General features: G+C 51.0%; 1 protein-coding gene across 1 annotated transcript in view; it reads left to right on the top strand.

Annotated features, from left to right (window-relative positions):
- The window catches only part of LOC132388880 (paxillin-like), a 44,598-nt gene extending 23,876 nt beyond the window's left edge, over positions 1-20,722 (top strand). The window contains exons 7-9 of the mRNA XM_059961314.1: positions 2,834-2,915; positions 9,872-10,020; positions 18,990-20,722. Coding sequence (XP_059817297.1) covers positions 2,834-2,915; positions 9,872-10,020; positions 18,990-19,256 — 498 coding nt within the window. The 3' untranslated portion in view covers positions 19,257-20,722. The remainder of the gene's footprint in view (positions 1-2,833; positions 2,916-9,871; positions 10,021-18,989) is intronic.
- The last annotated feature ends 1,097 nt before the right edge of the window (positions 20,723-21,819 follow it).

The following is a 21,819-nucleotide window of genomic DNA, read 5'->3' on the forward strand; positions in this document are numbered from 1 at the left end:
TCCTACGGCTGCGCCACCGTGCCTCCTCCCCCCCCCGCGTTGTTTTCATATTTTTTTTTATAAATGACCTGGATAAAGAAGTGGAGGGATGGGTTAGTGAATTTGCTGATGACACAAAGGTTGGGGTGTTGTGGCTAGTGTAGTGGACTGTCAGAGGTTACAGTGGACAATTGATAAGGTGCAAAAACTGAGCTGAGAAGTGGCAGATGGAGTTCAACCCAGATAAGTGTGAAGTGGTTCATCTTGTTAGGTCAAATATATTGTATTAATGGCAAAACTCTTGGCAGTGTGGAGGATCAGAGGTATCTTGGGGTCCAAATCCATAGGACACTCCAATCAGCTGTGCAGGTTGACTCTGTGGTTAAGAAGGTGTACGGTGTATTGGTCTTCATCAATCGTGGAATTGAATTTAAGAGCCGAGAGGTAATGTTGCAGCTATATAGGATCCTGGTCAGACCCCACTTGGAGTACTGTGCTCAGTTCTGGTCACCTCACTACAGGAAGGATGTGGAAACCATAGAAAGGGTGCAGAGGAGATTTAGAAAGATGTTGCCTGGATTGGGAACGTGCCTTATGAGAACAGGTTGAGTGAACTCGGCCTTTTCTCCTTGGAGTGACGGAGAGTGAGAGGTTACCTGATAGAGGTGTACAAGATGATGAGAGGCATTGATCGTGTGGATAGTCAGAGGCTTTTTCCCAGGGCTGAAATGGTTGCCACAAGAGGACACAGGTTTAAGGTGCTGGGGAGTAGGTACAGAGGAGAAGTCAGGGTTAAGTTTTTCACTCAGAGAGTGGTGAGTGTGTGGAATGGGCTGCCGGCAACGGTGGTGGAGGCGGATACGATAGAGTCTTTTCAGAGACTCCTGGACGGGCACATGGAGCTTAGTAAAATAGAGGGCTATGGGTAAGCCTAGTAATTTGTAAGGAAGGGACATGTTCGGCACAACTGTGTGGGCCGAAAGGCCTGTATTGTGCTGTAGGTTTTACTAGGGGTTTGGAATCTTGGAACAGGACAGCACACAGAAGGAACTTTAGGATGTATTTTGTATGCTTTTCTCTGACATTAAATATATCCCGTTGAAACTGGCCCTCAGCCCATGTTTCCCGCGACGACGAGTTTCACGCATTCGGAGTGTTCCCATCCAGGTTCCGGTCCGCATGCCGGGTGAAACCCCGTGCCGGAGCCTACCTCCGCCACCACCTCTGACAGGTCTCCGTAAAGTCCCTCACGTTTCCTCTGTACGCCGCTACTCCCCAGTCCCGCCTTGAAAACGGGCCTCTTTGTTTCCCGGCGCCGGGGCCTTGTCACACGCCGAGCCGCGTCGGCATCCGGATCGGATACGCCTGGATGAAAATCGCCGGAGAGCTCGGGGGCAGCGGGCCAAAGAACAAGTCGGGTTAGGAGTCCCTGGGTTCGAGCCGCAGGCAGGCGCCAATAAATAGCTCGAGTGACCCCACCTGACGTCAGCAGTCGGCAGAAGGGCATTTCTGAACGCCCAACACGCCAGGCCAGCAACATCCACTCAGTGGCCGGTTTATCCGGAACAGGAAATGGCCGCGAGGGGTATCTATGTACAAGTCTGTATCTATCCATATCGATATTTAAATATAGCAAGGTTCAAGGTAAATGTACAGTCACCACATTACCACCCAGAGATTCATTTTCTTGCGGGCATTCACGGTAAGTACAAAGAAACATAGTGGAGTCAATGAAAGGGCGCACCCCAACAATACGGGGACAGCCAGCCATCGTGCAAAAGGTAACAAGCTGTGCCAACGCAGAAAAAAAAACAATTAATGATAACACTACACAAATAGGCCATAGGCGTGGAGAACCTGAGATGGAGAGCCGTTGAAAGCGAGAAGATAGGCTGAGGAGACGGTTCAGTGTTGGGGCGAGTGAGGCCGAGTGAAGTTATCCCCTCTGGTTCGGGACCCTGGCGGTCGAGGGGCAGGAACTGTTTTTCTGAGCCTGGCGGAGCGCGTCCCGAAGTTCCTCTGCCTTCCACTGGAGGGCAGCAGTGAGCAGAGAGCGCGGCCTGGGTGGCGCGGGCCTAATGTAGATTAAAAGTACTTAATGGATATACCTGCACAAATATGTAAGTAGCATACTTATAGTATAACTCGCTATAACAATATGATGAAAACCTTTCTATTATTGTTTTATTATAGTGTTGTTCATGTATTGCACTGGACTGCTGCCTTAAAACAGAGCATTTCACGACCCGCGCCCGCAACAGCGAGCCTGATTCTCATTCTTATTCTGACCAGTTCCCATTTCTTCTACTCCGCTTCAGATTTCCATCATCAGCCGCCTTTCTCATTCCCCCATTTACGTAAACTGATGTCAGCTGCGGGCGGAGGAGCGAGATGAGCGGGCACAAACGGAAGAGTGGAAAACACGCGGATTATTTAAACACTGGACCCTTGAGGGCACAAGACAAAGGGGCAGAATCAGGCCATTCGGCCCGCCGGGTCTGCTCCGCCATCCTCTCATGGCCGACCTATTCTCCCTCTCAACGCCGTTCTCCTGCCTCTCCGGCACGGCCCTGGACGCCCCGACTAATCGGGAACCTATCAACCTCCGCTTGAAGTACACCCGATGACTCGGTCTCCACAGCCGCCTGTGGCAAGGAATTCCACAGATCCACCACCCCTAGTCGACAGAAACTCCTCCTCGCCTCCGTTCCCAAGGGACGCCGTCGTATTCTGTGTCCCCCACCCCCCCCGGCCCTGGCCGCCGGGGCCGGCAACCAGTCGAAGACAAGCGGTTGATGACGTTTGGAAAGCCCAGGGGCCGGTTCTCACTTCTCCTCCTTCTGTCTCCCCGCAGAAAATCCTGACGGCCTTGGACAAGACCTGGCACCCGGAGCACTTCTTCTGCGCCAACTGTGGTGATATATTCGGCGCCGACGGTAAGTGCCGTTAGAAATTCCCGGGTGGGGAGTCCCTTTCGAGGAATCCTTTTCAGCTTTCGTGCGTGTTGCGTTTGCCTCAGAGCCCCCCCGCCTGTCCAAGAGCCTTGTTACCGCTGCAATGGTCTTCGCCCCGTCCCTCGGCCAGCTTGATCCGTACTGTTTAGTCCCTGTCCTCTGCGTGGAAAAGCAATCGACCCTCAGCCCCCGACTAATCTTTCCCCTGTCTCCTCGAACCTCTAGTGGTAGAAGCCATGGAGCCATAGAGGAATACAGCACAGAAGCAGGCCCTTCGGCCCGACTTGTCCATGCCAACCACAGCATCCTACCTACTTGTTCCAGTGGTCCACATTCGGCCCATTTACCCCGCAAACCCCGTCCCCTCGGTGAGCCCTTTCAAATGCCTCTGATATGTCGCTTTCACCCCTTCCCTTGGCAGTTCATTCCACGCACTCTCAACCCCGGGGGTGGGGGTGGGGGGTGGGGAAAGAGATTATACCCGTACCTCACGATTTTATAATATTCTACCAGGGCTCCGTTCATTCTCCTAAACTCCAGGGAATAACAATCCAGCGTGGACCCTACCAATGATTTCAAAAGTTTAAGTCTCCATGAAGTCACCTCCCCCCCCACCACACGAGCCTCTGTTGCTCCGGGAGACACCTCTCTCCTCACAACCGGATGTCCTCCGGCGTAAGTATATTTAGAAACATAGAAACCCTACAGCGCAATACAGGCCCTTCGGCCCACAAAGCTGTGCCGAACTTGTCCCTACCTTAGAGATTACCTAGAGTTACCCACAGCCCTCTAAGCTCCAGGTACTATCCAGGAGTCTCTTTAAAGACCCTATCGTATCCGCGTCCACCACCGTCGCCGGCAGCCCATTCCACGCACTCACCACTCTCTGCATAATAAAACTTACCCCTGACATCTCTTTTTGGACCTACTCGCAAGCCCTAAGCCTGTGTCCTCTTATGGCAACCATTTCAGCCCTGGGAAAAAAGCCTCTGACTATCCACATGATCAATGCCTCTCATCATCTTGTACACCTCTATCAGGTCACCCCTCATCCTCCGACGCTCCAAGGAGAAAAGGCCGAGTTCACTCAACCTATTCTCATTAGGCACACACCCCGATCCAGGCAACTTCCTTGTAAATCTCCTCTGCACCCTTTCTATGGTTTCCACATCCTTCCTGTAGTGAGGCGACCAGAACTGAGCACAGTACTCCAAGTGGGGTCTGACCAGGGTCCTATATAGCTGCAACATCACCTCTCGGCTCCTAAATTCAATTCCACGATTGATGAAGGCCAATACACCGTACGCCTTCTTAACCACGGAGTCAACCTGCGCATCTGCTTTGAGCGTCCTGTGGACTCGGACCCCAAGACCCCTCTGATCCTCCACACGGCCAGGAGCCTTACCATTAATACTTTATTCCGCCATCACATTTGACCTACCAAAATGAACCACTTCACTCTTATCTGGGTTGAACTCCATCTGCCACTTCTCAGCCCAGTTTTGCATCCTGTTGATGTCCCGCTGTTACCTCTGACAGCCCTCCACACTATCCACAACAACCTCTACCTTTGTGTCATCAGCAAACTTACTAACGCATTCCTCTACTTCCTCATCCAGGTCATTTATAGAAATCACGAAGAGTAATGGTCCCAGAACAGATCCCTGAGGCACACCACTGGTCACTGACCTCCTTGCAGAATATGACCCACCTACAACCACACTTTGCCTTCTGTGGGCAAGCCAGTTCTGGATCCACAAAGCAATGTCCCCTTGGATCCCATGTCTCCTTATTTTCTCAATAAGCCTTGCGTGGAGTACCCAATCAAATGCCTTGCTGAAATCCATATACACTACATCTACTGCTGTTCCTTCATCAATGTGTTTAGCCACATCCTCTAAAAAATTCTGGCGCGTATTTTAATTGCCCCCACTAGTTCAATCGTTCAGTTCTCATCGCCAGTACGTGAGAACTGTACTCACGTACAGTTCTCACGTAGTACTCCAAGTGCGGCTTAACCGACAATCTGTACAATGGTGGCCCCGATACAGAGACTCCGATACCAAGTGTGCTGGGTTGACGAATGCAAGCCGAATGGCGACTTGGAGGACCCCAGGCAATTGTACCACGGGCTCTAGCCGCTCAGTTGCGCTCTGCAGAGCCCATCGTGTAAGCCCTGGGCAGGACTTCACTTCCCAGAATGCACCACCTCTGGCCATCACTGCCCAGAATGCATCACCACTGGCCATCACTTCCCGGAATGCACCACCTCTCACGGCCCTGAGTTAGAATCCACCCGCTTTTCGCTTACCCACCTTCTCAGATGACCACCCCGCGACCACCTTCACTGCCCACTGTGCTATCAAATTCCGTAGGATCCTAAGACAGAGGAGCAGAATGATACCATTTGGTCCATTGAGTCTGCTTCGCCGTTCCATCGTGGCCAATTTATTATCCCCCGGAACTCCATTCTCGTACCTTCTCCCCATAACCTTTGGCGCAGTACTTGTAGATATGATGTAGTTGCCATTACAGAGACTTCGACGGTGCAGGGACAGGAATGGTTACTTCGAGTGCTGGGTTATAGATGTTTCTGAAAGGACAGGGGGGGAAGAAAAAGAGGTGGGAGCATGGCACTGCTGATCAGAGATAGTGTCACGGCTGCAGAGAAGAAGGAAGTCACGGAGGAATTGTCTATGGAGTCTCTGTGGGTGGAAGTTAGGGAGAGGAAGGGGTCAATAGCTCTATTGGGTGCTTTTTATAGACCACTCAATAGTAACAGGGACATCAAGGAGCAGATAAGGAGACAGATTTTGGAAAGGTGCAATAATAACAGAGTTGTCGTGGTGGGAGATCTTAATTTTCCAAATATTGATTGGCATCTCCCTAGAGTGAGGGGTTTAGATGGGGTGGTTTGTTAGGTGTGTTCAGAAATGTTTCTTGACACAATATGTAGATAAGCCTGTAAGAATAGAGGCTGTACTTGATCTGGTATTGGGAAATGAACCTGGTCAGGTGTCAGATCTCTCAGTGGGAGAGCATTTTGGAGATAGTGATCACAATTATATCTCCTTTACCGTTCCATTGGAGAGGGATAGGAACAGACAAGTTAGGAAAGTGTTTATTTGGAGTAAGGGGAAATATGGCGCTATCAGGCAGAACTTGGAAGCATGACTTGGGAACAGATGTTCTCAGGGAAATGTACGGAAGAAATGTGACAAATGTTCAGGGGATATTTGCGTGGAGTTCTGCATAGGTACGTTCCAATGAGACAGGGAAAGGATGGTAGGGTACAGGAACCATGGTGTACAAAGGCTGGTGTAAATCGAGTCAAGAAGAAAAGAAGAGCTTACAAAAGGTTAATGATCGGGATCTAGAATATTATAAGGCTGCCATAAAGGAGCTTAAGAAGGAAATTAGGAAGCCAGAACGGGCCATGAAAAGGCCTTGGCGGACAAGATTAAGGAAAACTCCAAGGCATTCTACAAGTGTGTCAAGAGCAAGGGGATATGACGTGAGAGAATAGGACCAATCAAGTGTGATAGTGGGAAAGTATGTATGGAACCGGAGAAAATAGCAGAGGTACTTGATGAATACTTCACTATTCACTATGGAAAAGGATCTGGGTGATTGTAGTGATGACTTTCAGCAGACGGAAAAGCTTGAGCATGTAGATATTAAGAAAGAGGATGTGTTGGAACTTTTGGAAAGCATCAAGTTGGATAAGTCGCCGGGACCTGATGAGATGTAACCCAGGCTACTATGGGAGGCGAGGGAGGAGATTACTCAGCCTCTGGCAATGATCTTTGCATCATCAGTGGGGACGGGAGAGATTCCGGAAGATTGGAGGGTTGCGGATGTTGTTCAATGATTCAATAAAGGGAGTAGAGATAGTCCAGGAAATTATAGACCAATGAGTCTTACTTTAGTAGATGGCAAATTGATGTCAATGTCCTGAGGTGCAGGATTTATGAACATTTGGAGAGGCAAAATATGATTAGGAATAGCCCACATGGCTTTGTGAAAGGCAGGTCGTGCCTGACTGAATTTTTTGAGGATGTGACTGAAGACATTGATGAAGGTAGGGCAGTAGATATATTGCATATGGATCTTAGCAAGGCATTGGACCAGGTACCCCATGCACGCTTATTGAGAAAATAAGGAGGCATGGGATCCAAGGGGACATTGCTTTGTGGATCCAGAACTGGCTTGCCCACACAAGGCAAAGAGCGGATGTAGACAGGTCATATTCTGCATGGAGGTCGGTGACCAGTGGTGCGCCTCAGGGATCTGATCTGGGACCCCTACTCTTCGTGAGTTTTATAAATGACCTGGATGAAGAACTGGAGGAATGGGTTATTTGCATATTATACAAAAGTTAGGGCTGTTTTGGATAGTGTGCATGGCTGTCAGAGGACATTGATAGGATGGAAAACTGGGCTGAGGAGTAACAGATGGTGTTCAACCCAGATAAATGTGAAGTGATTCATTTTGGTAGGTCAAATAAATAGTATTAATGGCAAAACTCTTGGCCGTGTGGAGGATCAGAGGGATCTTGGGGTCCGAGTCCATAGGACACTCAAAGCAGCTGCGCAGGTTGACTCTGTGGTCAAGAAGGCGTACGGTGTATTGGCCTTCATCAATCGTGGAATTGAGTTTACAAGCCGAGAGGTAATGTTGCAGTATATAGGAGCCTGGTCTGACCCCACTTGGAGTACTGTGCACAGTTCTGGTCCCTCACTATTGGAGGGATGTGGAAACCATAGAAAGGGTGCAGAGGAGATTTACAAGGATGTGGCCTGGATTGGGGAGTGTTCCTTATGAAAATAGTTTGAGTGAACTCGGCCTTTTCTCCTTGTAGCGACGGAGGATGAGAGGTGACCTGATAGAGGTGTACAAGATGATGAGAGTCATTGATCGTGTGGATAGTCAGAGGCTGGAATGGTTGCCACAAGAGGACACAGGTTTAAAGTGCTGGGGAGTAGGTACAGAGGAGATGTCAGGGTTAAGTTTTTTACGCAGAGAGTGGTGAGTGCGTGGAATTGGCTGCCGGCAACGGTGGTGGAGGCGGATACGATAGGGTCTTTTCAGAGACTCCTGGACAAGTACGTGGAACTCAGAAAAATAGAGGGCTTTGGGTAACCCGGGGTAATTTCGAAGCTGAGGTGTTCGGCACAAGTTTGCGGCCTGTACTGTGCTGCAGGTTTTCTATGTTGCCATTGACGATGCAGCAATCGATGCCTTATTTGCTTTCTAACTCGCCGTAGATTGTACGTGAGCAGGCCCCGGGATCGATCAAACTTTGAGCGCGTCGGGAAGGCTAACGGTTCTTCGTTCGTCATGTATCATGAAACGTCACAGCATTGTACACACCTTTGGGCCCCTGGGATCAACCTCGTCTTTCCCTCCCACCTGGCCCTCCGTTTCTCTATCATCCGTGTGCCTTTCTAAAAAGTTTCTTCAGTGCCCCGAATGTATCTAACTGTAGCGCCTCCCCGTGGCGGGACGTTCCGCGCACCCACCTCTCTCAGTGTAAAGAACTTCGCGCTGACGTTCTCCCACACTTCCCTCCAATCGCATTAAAATTTTTTTGTACCACCTCGTCTTGGCCTCTTGCCGATGCTTCATGGCATCTTGTGTTCTCCCTTAAATCACCAGCCCTTCTCACGGTAAATGCCGATGGAAGTTTTCACTTAACACCTTGCCTGCTCACTCTGACTGCAGACAGGGACAGTTACACTGATAATTAAGGTCGCCCATTCCCTAATCTACCCATTTCCTCCTATATCCGTGTGTCTGTGGAGGACTCGCCGCATCTCCGTCTGATATGGGGAGGGGGTGTTGGGAGGCTGAAGTTTTCTACTGTACAGCCAATCCATTTATTCTGGGCAGTCTGTAAGGAAGCTCTGCTTGTTCCCTGAGCAGAGACCCCCTCAATCTGGAATCGATTGTCCTTCGTTCTATCTCGGGGACCCCCAACCTTCTTTCTGGCATGGACCCCCACTATTAACATGCCAGGGACCCCCGCCTACCCGAACGTGTGCTGCGGCGGTTTGTAAGGCTGCCCTACGGAGGACTGTCAGGATCCGTTGATGTTCAGGAAAAGGCGAAATCAAAATAAGCAGATGAGCCGCCGTATTTACTTAGTGTCATCAGCTGCGTTAAGACACACACTCCGGCTCATTGATACTGAAACGCACACGCGTGCACACTGATACACGTTCAAACACGCACAGGGAGAGGATAGGAGGGAGAGGGGAGAGAGAGCGAGGGCGGGAGGGAGAGGGGAAAGGAGGACGAGAGAGGGGACGAGAGAGATGGAGGGAGAGAGAGGTGGAGAGGGCAGGAGGGAGCGGGAGGGAGACAGGGAGGGAAAGAGGAAATGAGAGGGAGGGAGTGGAAGGGAGGGAGAGGGTGGGGGAGAGAGAGAGGGAGGGAGGGAGAGAAGGAGGGAGAGAGAGGTGGAGAGGGCTTGGAGAGAGATGAGAGGGACAGAGAGGGAGGGAGCGGGAGGAAGGGGGGAGAGAACGAGAGAACTGAATAGGGAACGCTCACCTAGATATGCACAGTGCTATCTGTGGGGATTCTCTCTCTCTCTCTCTCTCTCTCTCTCGCTCTCCCCTCTCTCTCTCTCTCTCTCTCTCTCTCTCTCTCTCTCTCTCTCTCTCTCTCACACACACACACACACACACACACACGCGCGAACGCCCACTCAGATGCGGGGTCCCTACTCTCTCCCAAGCGCCCCCACAGATACCCAGAGCCAAACGCAGACGCGCAGGCACGGACACACGACGCAGGTACAGGCGAGGCCTTTCGTCCTCTCGCCCGCTCTTCCGTTCAGGGAGCAATAGGTTAATTATCCGACGATTGTGTGTGTTTTTTTTTTACCGTTCCCCGCTCCACCCCACCCCCGCCCGCCGCCCTCGCCCCTGCAGGCTACCATGAGAAGGACGGCAAGGCCTACTGCCGCAAGGATTACTTCAACATGTTCGCGCCCCAGTGCGGTTGCTGCGAGCGGCCCGTCCTCGACAACTATCTGTCCGCGATGAACACCGTCTGGCACCCGGAGTGCTTCGTCTGCAGGGTAAGTGGCGGCGCGGCGGTGGGGGGAGCGGGGTAGATTCTGTCCAGGACCAGAGCGCGCAGCCTTAAGATGCAGAACAGAGACGAGGAGGAATTTTGTTTAAGTGCTGAGGCTGGTGGCATCTTGATTAGTCAGGGCCCGAAAGGTTACGGGAGGAAGTCAGGGGAAATAGGGTTCAGAGGGATAGTGAATCAGCCGTGATGGAATGGCGGAGCAGGCTCCGTGGCCTCGTTCTGTTCCTGCAGCTTGTCTTGTAGTGCGATGGTCCAGCCACACGGAGGCGCGGGTTTGCGCCGAATGCGACCCGTCCGGTGGGACAAGGGCGCGGTGCACAGTTGCCTCCGGCTGGCTGGTGAGATCTGGTCTCTCTCTCTCGCCGTTCTCCGCGCCGAGTCATTTCCGGCGTAGCGCGTCAACGAAACGTCACTCGGGCGGCCGCCTGATGTCCGGCCAGTCCGGAGCAGCAAATTTGTAAGGAATAACAGAGATTTGTAGTAAGCACCGGGTAATTGTGGCAGTTTTTAATTTTTCCACACATAGACTGAGAAGCCCATTCTGTAAAAAGGCTGGATGGTTTGGAGTTTGTAAAATGTGTGCAGGATAGTTTTTTGCACTACATAAAGGTACCAACTAGAGAAGTGGTACTGTTTGGATCTCCTGTTAGGGAATGAGATAGGTCAGGTGACGGAGGTATGTGTTGGGGAGCACTTCCGGTCCAGTGATCACAATGCCTTTAGTTTGAATATAATTATGGAGAAGGATAGGGCTGGACCCAGGGTTGAGATTTTTGATTGGAGAAAGGCTAACTTTGACGAGATGTGAAAGGATTTAGGAGTGGATAGGGACAATTTGTTTTATGGGAAGGATGTAATAGAGAAATGGAGGTCATTTAAAGTTGAAATTTTGAGGGTACAAAACCTTTATGTTCCTGTTAGGTTGAAAGGAAAGGTTAAAAGTTTGAGAGAGCCATGGTTTTCAAGGGATCTTGGGAACTTGGTTCGGAAAAAGAGAGATATCTACAGTAAATATAGGCAGCATGGAGTCAATGAGGTGCTCGAGGAATATAAAGAATGTAAGAAGAATCTTCAGAAAGAAATTAGAAAAGCTAAAAGAAGATACGAGGTTGCTTTGGCAAGTAAGGTGAAAATAAATCCGAAGGATTTCAACAGTTATATTAATAGCAAAAGGATAGTGAGGGATAAAAATGGTCCCTTAGAGAATCAGAGTGGACAGATATGTGTGAAGCTGAAAGAGATGGGGGAGATTTTGAACAATTTATTTTCTTCGGTATTCACTGAGGAGAGGGATATAGAATTGTGTAAGGTAAGGGAAACAAGTAGGGAAGTTATGGAAACTATGATGGTTAAAGAAGACGAAGTCCCGGCGCTTTTAAGAAATATAAAAGTGGATAAATCTCCAGGTCCTGACAGGATATTCCCTAGGATCTTGAGGGAAGTTAGTGTAGAAATAGCAGGGGCTCTGACAGAAATATTTCAAATGTCATTAGAAACGGGGATGGTGCTGGAGGATTGGCGTATTGCTCATATGCTTCCATAGTTTAAAAAGGATTCTAAGAGTAAACCTAGCAATTATAGGCCTGTAAGTTTGACGTCAGTGGTGGGTAAATTAATGGAAAGTATTCTTAAAGATGGTATATATAATTATCTGGATAGACAGGGTCTTATTAGGAACAGTCAACATTTTCCCCTCCTCCCACTTTTCAAATCTCTTAGTGTCTCTCCTTTCAGTTAGTCCTGACGAAGGGTCTCGGCCCGAAACGTCGACAGTGCTTCTCCCTATAGATGCTGCCTGGCCTGCTGTGTTCCACCAGCATTTTGTGTGTGTTGTTGTTTGAATTTCCAACATCTGCAGATTCCACGTGTTTGCTCTTTAAGGTCAACATGGATTTGTGCTTGGAAGGTCATGTTTGACAAATCTTACTACATTTTTTGAAGAGGTTACTAGGAAAGTTGACGAGGGTAAAGCAGTGTATGTTGTCTATATGGACTTCAGTAAGGCCTTTGACAAGGTTCCACATGGAAGGTTAGTTAGGAAGGTTCAATCGTTAGGTATTAATATTGAAATAGTAAAATGGATTCAACAGTGTCTGGATGGGAGATGCCAGAGAGTAGTGGTGGGTAACTGTTTGTCAGGTTGGAGGCCGGTGACTAGTGGTGTGCCTCAGGGATCTGTACTGGGTCCAATGTTGTTTGTCATATACATTAACGATCTGGATGATGGGGTGGTAAATTGGATTAGAAAGTATGCAGATGATACTAAGGTAGTTGGTGTTGTGGATAATGAAGTAGGTTTTCAAAGCTTGCAGAGAGATTTAGGCCAGTTAGAAGAGTGGGCTGAACGATAGCAGATGGAGTTTAATGCTGATAAGTGTGAGGTGCTACATTTTGGTAGGAATAATCCAAATAGGACATACATGGTAAATGGTAGGGCATTGAAGAATGTAGTAGAACAGAGTGATCTAGGAATAATGGTGCATAGTTCCCTGAAGGTGGAATCTCATGTGGATAGGGTGGTGAAGAAAGCTTTTGGTATGTTGGCCTTTATAAATCAGAGCATTGAGTATAGGAGTTGAGATGTAATGTTCAAACTGTACAAGGCATTGGTGAGGCCAAATTTGGAGTATTGTGTACAGTTCTGGTCACCGAATTATAGGAAAGATGTCAACAAAGTAGAGAGAGTACAGAGAAGATTTACTAGAATGTTACCTGGGTTTTAGCACCTAAATTACAGAGAAAGGTTGAACAAGTTAGGTCTTTATTCTTTGGGGTGTAGAAGGTTGAGGGGGGGGACTTGATAGAGGTATTTAAAATTATGAGGGGGATAGATAGAGTTGACGTGGATAGGCTTTTTCCATTGAGAGTGGGGAGATTCAAACAAGAGGACATGAGTTGAGAGTTAGGGGGCAAAAGTTTAGGGGTAACACGAGGAAGAACTTCTTTTCTCAGAGAGTGGTAGCTGTGTGGAGTGAGCTTCCAGTAGAAGTGGTAGAGGCAGGTTCGATATTTTCATTTAAAGTAAAATTGGATAGGTAAATGGACAGGAAAGGAATGGAGGGTTATGGGCTGAGTGCGGGTCGGTGGGACTAGGTGAGAGTAAGCGTTCGGCACGGACTAGAAGGGCCGAGATGGCCTGTCTCTGTGCTTAATTGTTATATGGTTATATGGAGTCCTTCCGAGCACCCAACCTCCATCCAAACGGACGGGTTCTTGGAAAGGCCCCGATCCGAACGGGTCCCATTCACCAGGGCTCTGCCCATGACCCTCTGGGCATTTCCAGTGCGTACCCGCCCAGCTACGCTACCTTTTTAAACACTGTTCTTGCAGCTGGCTCAACCACTTCCTCTGGCAGCCGATTCCATGTAGATCCCCCACTTCCTGTGAAAAGATTGCTTCTCAATTCCCGCTCCAGGCTTTCGCCCCTTCAACGAAAGTAAACGTTGAAATCGACCTTTGTTGTTTACACCAACGCTATTTAAACAGCATGAGGTACACTCAATCAAAATAGGCACTGTATACTCATTCAGGGTTGCAAGAGATTGCTTTGCCAGAGTAATATAAATGATCGATACAAAAACAAAGAAAATTGTTACTGAAATAGCAAAATAATGCTTCTCAGCCAATCACTAAGTCACTTCCCATAATATACTGCCGAAGAGAACCGCACAGCCTGGCAATTCTCTCCCTCTCTCTCTCTCTCTCTCTCTCTCTCTCTCTCTCTCTCGCCCCCCCTCTCTCTCTCTCTCTCGCCCCCTCCCCTCTCTCTCTCTCTCTCTCTCATCCCCTCTCTCCCTCACACCCACCCTCCCCGTGTCTCTTTCTCTCGCCGCCTCATCACCCCTCCCACTCTCCCTCCATCGATATCCCAGTCTTTAACTCGAAGCCCTTAGCACTAATCATGACCCAGTCTCGGAACGTATTTCCGTTTGCATGGTTCCCCAAATTCATCCCCCCTCCCCCCGGGACCGGACCAGCGGCTTGGGCTTCTGCAGGATTATCTTCCCCTTTCGCTTCCTTGTTTTCAAAGCATTGCCGTGGAGTGGAAACACAAGAGATCCCGCACAGGCGAGGAACAGAGTAACAATGCCACACAAAATGCCGGAGGTGCTCAGCAGGGGGCAGCACCTATGGAAATGGGAGAAAAATCACAGTCGAGGTTCAGGACGTAGCTATTGATATGGACCCGTTCCCTTGTACTTTCTCAAAACGTCCACACGCCCCGGAGTAACACTATTTGGTCTTAAAAACTTCCGTTTTGTGTCAAACATTTCAGCAAGTACCAAGCAGGATTGAAATTGACCTCCTTCCTTATACCTCTCGCCTTGAAAAATCTCGATAGGACGACCCGAGGAAAACGGCCAAGTGCATTCACGTCTGAGGACCCTTATTAATTTACACAACCCGGTCTGGACACTTGTGTGTGTGTGTGTGGGGGGGGGGGGGGCAGATACATTTCAGCCAGGAGGTGATAAGCGCTCCTTCTCCCCTCTGGTCGCCCGACGGCCAGGTCACTCCCGGGGCAAGGTGTAGCACCAGCTTAGCCCCAAAACCACGCCCTCCCCCCACCCCCACCCTCGATCGGGATCACGTGAGCAGCCGGTGCATATCGCATGTCCTGGTTATGCGACCAGTGACGCCAGGCAGACGATCTCTGAAGAGTATTCGACAAAGACACTGCATGCAAATCAGTTTCTGCAGAAAAATTCGCTCAGGGCGATCATGGCCATGGCCTGCTTCAGACGACACGGCACATAATGATGATGTCATAGACCGCGGCACATAATGATGATGTAGAAGATAATCAGATCTCCTCTCAGTCCGCCGCACGCTGAGCAATAAAGTCTTCGCCCGCCCAGTCTCTCCCCAACACCCAACCCCTCAAACATCCCTGCAGGTCTTTACTGCGCCCAACAGCAGCTCTCCTCCGACAGGCCGACCAAAACCGAATGCAGCACGCAACGCGCAGCCTCGCCATCGACCTGTATGACCGCATCAGTTTTACTCGGCATCCTGGTTTCTCAAGGCCAAAGGGCCACCAGATTTCTTCACCGCCCGGCCTACCTGTGACTCCATTTTCAGGGAACCAGCCCCTTGCACCCCAAGATTCTGTTTTTTTCCCCTCTACGATGCGCCCCAGGGATCCATCGTTCGGAAACACCCGTACCCCTCCCATCCACGAACTTATCCCAGTTCCTCCTAAATGTTGAAACCGAAGCCACATGCTCCACTCTCGTTCCACATTCGCACCATCGGTTGAGTTGAACCCGCTCACTCTCATAGATAAGTAGATGCCTTATTGACCCCAAAGCAAATGACAGTGTTGCTCAGATAGACAAATGTTAGAAGAGAGGTAAGAAAAAAAACACATAGGTCAGCTTAAGTATATGATGTACAAGATTTACAAGTCAAAGATTACGAGATCACTTCCCCGGCTATGGGTTGACTCACTCTGGCGCCTCACGGCCGAGGGTAACAATGACGTCACACAGTGCCCTTTGGCGCGGCGCCGCTGTCTCAGTCTGTTACCGAAAGTGCTCCCCTGTTCGGCCAGAGGGCGAGAAACGTTGCCCGGAATCGCCAGGATTTTCCCCGGTGGAGTCCCTTGTCCTGCCGCGGCCTCCAGCGAGTCCGGTTTGACTCCTGTAACGGAGCCAGCCTTTCTAATCGGTGTACTGAACCTGTTGGCATCCCCCACGCCGTGTTGACGCCATTGCCCCAGCACACCACCGCAGGGAAGACTGTCCTGGCGACACGAGACTGGGAGAACATGTGAGGGAGAGGCCTGCGCACTCCAAAGGACCTCAGGAAGTAGAGGTGACTCTGGCCCTTCTTGTACACGGCCTCCGCTCGAGTCTCTCATCCGGGCGCGCCCCCAGACCTCACCACATCCCCGCCCTCCCCATCAGTACTAACAGGAGCAGTGCAGGCATGGTCTCCCTGAAGTCCATCACCACCTCCTTTGTCTGGCTGACGTTGAGCTGCAGATGATTCAGCTCGCACCGTTTGATAAAGTCCTCCACCGGGGTCCTGTATTCATCATCATGTCCTCTCTTTATGCACCCAAGTATTGCCGAGTCAGAGGGTTTCTGCAGGTGACGTGACTCAGTGTTGTATCTGAAGTCTGAGGTGTACAGGGTAAACAGGAAGGGACCCAATCTCTGAAGCCCCACAAACTGTGGTCTGTCAGTCAGGGAGTCCATTATCCAGGACACAAGGGAAGTGCCAATCTCCCCCCAGCAACGAGGGCTGTCTGGTGTTGAAGGCACTTGAGAGATCAAAACAGACGATCCTCACCGTGCTGCACTGCTTCTCCAAAGGGGAGTAGGCTCTGTTCAGCAGGTAGATGACGGCATCGTCAGCTTCAGTGTGCTCCTGGTAGGCAAATTGCAGAGGGTGGAGGGCTGGTCTGAGTGGGGTCGGAGGTGAGCCAGGATCAGCCTCTCTGAGGTCTTCATGATGTGTGAGGTCAGGGCAACTGAGCGGTAGTCATTCAATGCTTTTGGTCGGCTCTTCTTGGGTGACGTGACCACACATAATGCTTTCCACACAGCCAGTTCCCTTTCCAGGCCGAGACTCAGATTGAAGATGCACTGGGGAACTCCACACGGCCGCTGAGCACGCTCCGTCGGGACCGTGGGGCTCACACCATCCGGTCCCAGTGCCTTGCCGTGTCCGAGTTTCCCCAGAGACCTGAGCCATTTCACCTTCCGCTCTTAACCCACGACCTCCAGTTCTCGGCTCACCCAAACTCAGTGGAATAAAATGATTGCTTGCATTCACCCCAAATCATTATGTACACCTCGACCACAGCTCCCCTCGTTTTCCTACGCATCAGAGAACAAAGTTCCAACCTGTTCAAACCAGGTCCTCAAAGTCAAGTAGTGTCCTTGTAAATTGGCTCTGAACTCTTCCAATCTCATTGATACCTTTCCCTGTGGTGGGTCAACGGGACTGCGTACAATTCTCCAAATTCGGCCCCACCATCGTCTTATGCAACATCTGCAGCACTTTGATTTATGAGGGCGAATCTGCCAAACGCGTTCTGCCCCACCAATTTCTTATACAACTTCAACATAGCATCCCAACCCCGGTACTTTTGACCTTTGAAGGCTAATGTGACAAAAGCTTTCTGTACGACCCATTCTATCTGAGACGCCACTTTCAAGGATCTGTATCATAGAACACATAGAATAGTACAGCACAGTACAGGCCCTTCAGCCCACAATGTTGTGTTGTCCCTTATATCTTGCCTCCCATATAAACCCCACCCCTTAAATTCCTCCAGATTCCTGTCTAGTAGTCTCTTAAATTTCACTAGTGTATCTGCCTCCACCACTGACTCAGGCAGTGCATTCCACGGACCAACCATTCTCTGAGTAAAAAACCTTCCTCTAATATCCCCCTTGAACTTTCCTCCCCTTACTTTCAAGCCATGTCCTCTTGTACTGAGCAGTGATGCCCTGGGGGAGAGGCGCTGGCTATCCACTCTCTATTCCTCTTAATATCCTGTACACCTCTATCATGTCTCCTCTCATCCTCCTTCTCTCCAAAGAGTAAAGCCCTAACTCCCTTAATCTCTGATCATAATCCATACTCTCTAAACCAGGCAGCATCCTGGTAAATCTCCTCTGTACCCTTTCCAATGCTTCCACTTCCTTCCTATAGTGAGGCGACCAGAACTGGACACAGTACTCCAAGTGTGGCCTAACCAGAGTTTTATAGAGCTGTATATAGTTTTATAGGGCATATGTACAAAATTAAGGGAGGGAAGATTAGGGGAGACATCAGGGGGAAGTTTTTTACACAGAGGGTTGTGAGTGACTGCAATGACTTGCCAGGGATGGTGGTGGAGGCTAAAACATTAGGGGTATTTAAGAGCCTCTTGGACAGGCACATGGATGAAAGAAAAATAGAGGGTTATGGGGTAGTGTGGGTTCAGTACATTTTTTAAGGATTATATGGGTCGGCACAACATGGAGGGCTGAAGGGCCTGTACTGTGCTGTAGTGTCCTATGGTTCTATGGTATTAACTCGCGACTACCTTGCCGCCCCGAGAGGCTGGAAGGGGCACAGATCGAGGGAACAGTCAGCGCCTTTTCTCCAAGGCGGGAATGGGGGTGGGGGGGCGTAATTTTAGAAGAGTATGGGGGAGGTAGAAGTTGTTTTTTTTTTAAAACAGAGAGGGGTGAATGCCAGGGGCGGTGGTGGAGGCACTTAATGACTGGATACATGGTTGATAGAAAAATGGAGAGGTGTGTCAAACAGAAGGGCTAGATTGAGGTTGGAGAAGATTTTTGAGGTCGGCGCAACATCGGGTGACGAAGTGCCCGTGTTGTGCTGGAGAGTTCTAATGGGGGGGAGGGGCATTTCGGAGTGTTTAAAGCTTTGAGGGGTACCTGCAAGGTGAATGGTTTACGGTCTCTCCCCCCCCCCCAGGACAAGGGAGTCTAAAATCAGAGGGCAGAGGTTCAGGGAGAAAAAGGGGTAAGATTCGAACGGGACCTGAGGAACAGCGTTCCCGTACGGAGGGTGATGGTGGGTATGTGGGACGAGACGACGAACGAAGTGGTGTAGCTTGGTACAAGTGCAACGTTCAGAATGCATTCTGACGGGTGTGTGGATAGGAAGGGGCTTGGTGGGATGCGTCCCGGCCGCAGTCAAATAAACCCGGCTCCCGCGCGCACCGTGGGACGGGTGAGTTGGGTCGGAGGGCCTGTTTCCGCGCTGGAAAGCGCCGTGTCTCCCCGCGACGCATTCGAAGGGTTAACCTGCTCCTGCTCTGCCCCCAGCGAAACACCCGACGGGCTGAGCTGGGGTGCGAAAATCGCAACCAGCCAAGCGGCCCCCTGCCGCTGCCCGCACGGCGCGCCCCGAGGGCCGCAAGCCACGGCCCCCGATGCGCCCTGATCCCTGTCCGATGACGCTTCTCCCTCTCCCTCTCCCTCTGCGCAGGACTGCCTGGCGCCCTTCACGAACGCCTGCTTCTTCGAGGTCGGCGGGCTGCCGTACTGCGAGCTGCACTACCACGAGCGCCAGGGGACGCTGTGCAGCGCCTGTCAGAAGCCCGTCACCGGCCGCTGCATCGCCGCCATGGGAAAGAGGTTCCACCCGGAGCACTTCGTCTGTGCCTTCTGCCTGAAGCAGCTGTGCAAGGGGGTCTTCAAGGAGAACAACGACAAGCCCTACTGCAACGCGTGCTTCAACAAACTCTTCCTCTGACCCACCCACCCCTCCCCCACCGCGCAGCGAACCACCTCCCTCCGGCAACCCCCGACCGTCGCTCATCCATCGCTCTGCATGGGAGGTTACAGGCCCTATGGCCCCCGATAACGCGCCGACCTCTTGACCCATCTCACCGACCCCTCGTACCTGGCCCACCATCTCTCCGTCATTCATGCACTTAGAAACATAGCAAGCATAGGAAACCGGCAGCACAATACAGGCCCTTCGGCCCACGAAGGTCTGCCGGACATGTCCCTTAGGCTGACCCAGAGCCCTCTATTTTTCTGAGCTCCATGTACCTATCCAGGAGTCTCTTAAAAAACCCTATCGTATCCGCCTCCACCACCATCACCGGCAGCCCATTCCACGCACTCACCACTCTCTGAGTGAAAAACTTACCCCTGACATCTCCTCTGCACCTACTCCCCAGCACCTTAAACCTGTGTCCTCTTGTGGCAACCATTTCAGCCCTGGGAAAAGCCTCTGACTATCCACATGACCAACGCCTCTCATCATCTTATACACTTCTATCAGGTCACCTCTCATCCTCCGTCGCTCCAAGGACTTATCTAAGAGTTATTTGCTCCAAATGCATCGGCTTTGGCAGGGCGTCCCACGCACTCACTACCCTCTGTGTAAAACAAGCCACCCTGTCATTCCCCCCCCCCCACCACTATACTGTTTTACAGTCACCTTAAAATTAGGCCATCTTGTGTCAGCCACTCCCGCCCTGGGAAATAGTCTCTGACCATCCACCCGATCAATGTAATGAGGCACGCAGGCCGGTAGGGGGAGCCGGAGAGCAATTTTCTCCGAGGTTGCGAGCGGATCTTCATTGGGCAATTGTTGTTTAACTCGTAACTTCCGGGTCACCTGCACTATTTAAGGGGGCGGGTCTTTAGAGCTTATCGCGGGGTCTTAGTCTTGGACAAACGTTTCGTCTCGCAGTGTCGCCCGGTCGAGCCACTGATGTCGTGCCGCGATTGCAATGTATTCTGATTTTCTGATGTATAAACTCCGTTGCCGTCGCTACATGGGAGTCTGTCTTTCCTCTGCTCCTGGGTTCCATCATTGCCAGGGCGCATCGTGCCAACCTACCCCTCCGATCACCTTGAACCACTCTATCAATTTTTGTTTTGCAATGTAGGATTATGGGGAAAAGGCAGGTAGCTGGAGATGAGTTCAGTCATGATCTTATTGAATGGCGAGGCAGACTCGACGGGCCGGATGGCCGACTCCTGTTCCCATTCTTATCAGCTCACCTCTCACCCTCCTTCGCTTCAGAGAGAAAAGCCCTCGCAGGCCCAACCTGCCTTTGTGAGACATGCCTTCTCGTCCAGGCAGCGTCCAGACAGGAGGAGGGCAGTTCTCTCACCTCTGCGTTGCTTGCCCCTAACTAATTTCAAAACCCTTGTGGCCTGAAATATCCAGTACACGGTACACCTGTCCCCAGGCTCGTTAGTTCAAATTTGGACTCGGCCAATCAGGAGGCAGCAGCTCAATGCGTAACGTCATGCAGCCGAGGCCAGTTGTAGTGCGGACCAGACATCGGGGGGGGGGGCTGCAGAGAGGTGGCCAGAACGACCTTGACCGTGGGATGAATGTTGGGTGGGAGCAGACGGAGTATCTCGGAAACTGCTCATCTCCCCTGGGATTTTCACACGCGGAAATCCCGGGAGCTTACAGGGAGAGCGGCAGTTGTGAGGGCAGGAGCGCATTGTCAGTGAGAGAGGTCGGGGTAGGAGAGCGGCCTGGCTGATTCAAGCGCAGCACAGCACCTCAGCACTCGCACCACGCTGAATCCTGGGGCGGATGGGCTACTGAATCACCGCCCTCCCGGTGAAGAGACTTCTTACCTCCTTCCAATGACGCGGGGGTTGGGGGGGGGGGAAGGGGGAGGGGTGGTGGGGGCTCATCAGATTGAGAATTCGACGTTTTCGGTTTCTGACACACAGTGGCCGAGGGATACCTCAGCCCGCGTCAACCCCGGGAAGAACTTAACGCACTTCGGGTAGTAGAGGCGTAGATTCAGCGCAGGAACAGGCCTTCGGCCCCTCTAGTACGTGCCGGAACCATTTCGACCGTCCGCTCCCATCGACCGGCAGCGGGACCATACCCCTACAATCGAGCTTGTGCCAGCATGTGGAAGAAAAATCACAAGACATTGTGACGAACGTTAAGGGGTTAATGACCTTCTTCTAATATGTGAATTCAAAGTCGCTAATCACTTTTCGACGACTAATGTGTGACTGAAATGTGCTTTGGGATGGGAAAGTAACTGTGTCGATGCTTCCTTGTTGTCAGAATCATCACGTGTCTGCGCTTGGGAAAGCCTGAGGCCTGACACTTCAGAGAATGGATAACCGCTCAAGGACGGGTTGCGGTTGAAGTTCCCTCCTTTTTCAGATTTGAGTGCTTCTTGTCACGCACGCCTGGGGTATGAATAACCGTGTTGAGCAGAGTCTCTGGGCTCCGCTCCAGGCGTCCGGGCTCTCCGTGATATCATGTCATAAAACCCTCCAGTCTGAAACAATTCTCAGAGTCGGCCTGATCTATTCTG

Source organism: Hypanus sabinus, unplaced genomic scaffold (genome assembly GCF_030144855.1).
Source record: "Hypanus sabinus isolate sHypSab1 unplaced genomic scaffold, sHypSab1.hap1 scaffold_43, whole genome shotgun sequence".
Lineage (NCBI taxonomy): Eukaryota > Metazoa > Chordata > Chondrichthyes > Myliobatiformes > Dasyatidae > Hypanus > Hypanus sabinus.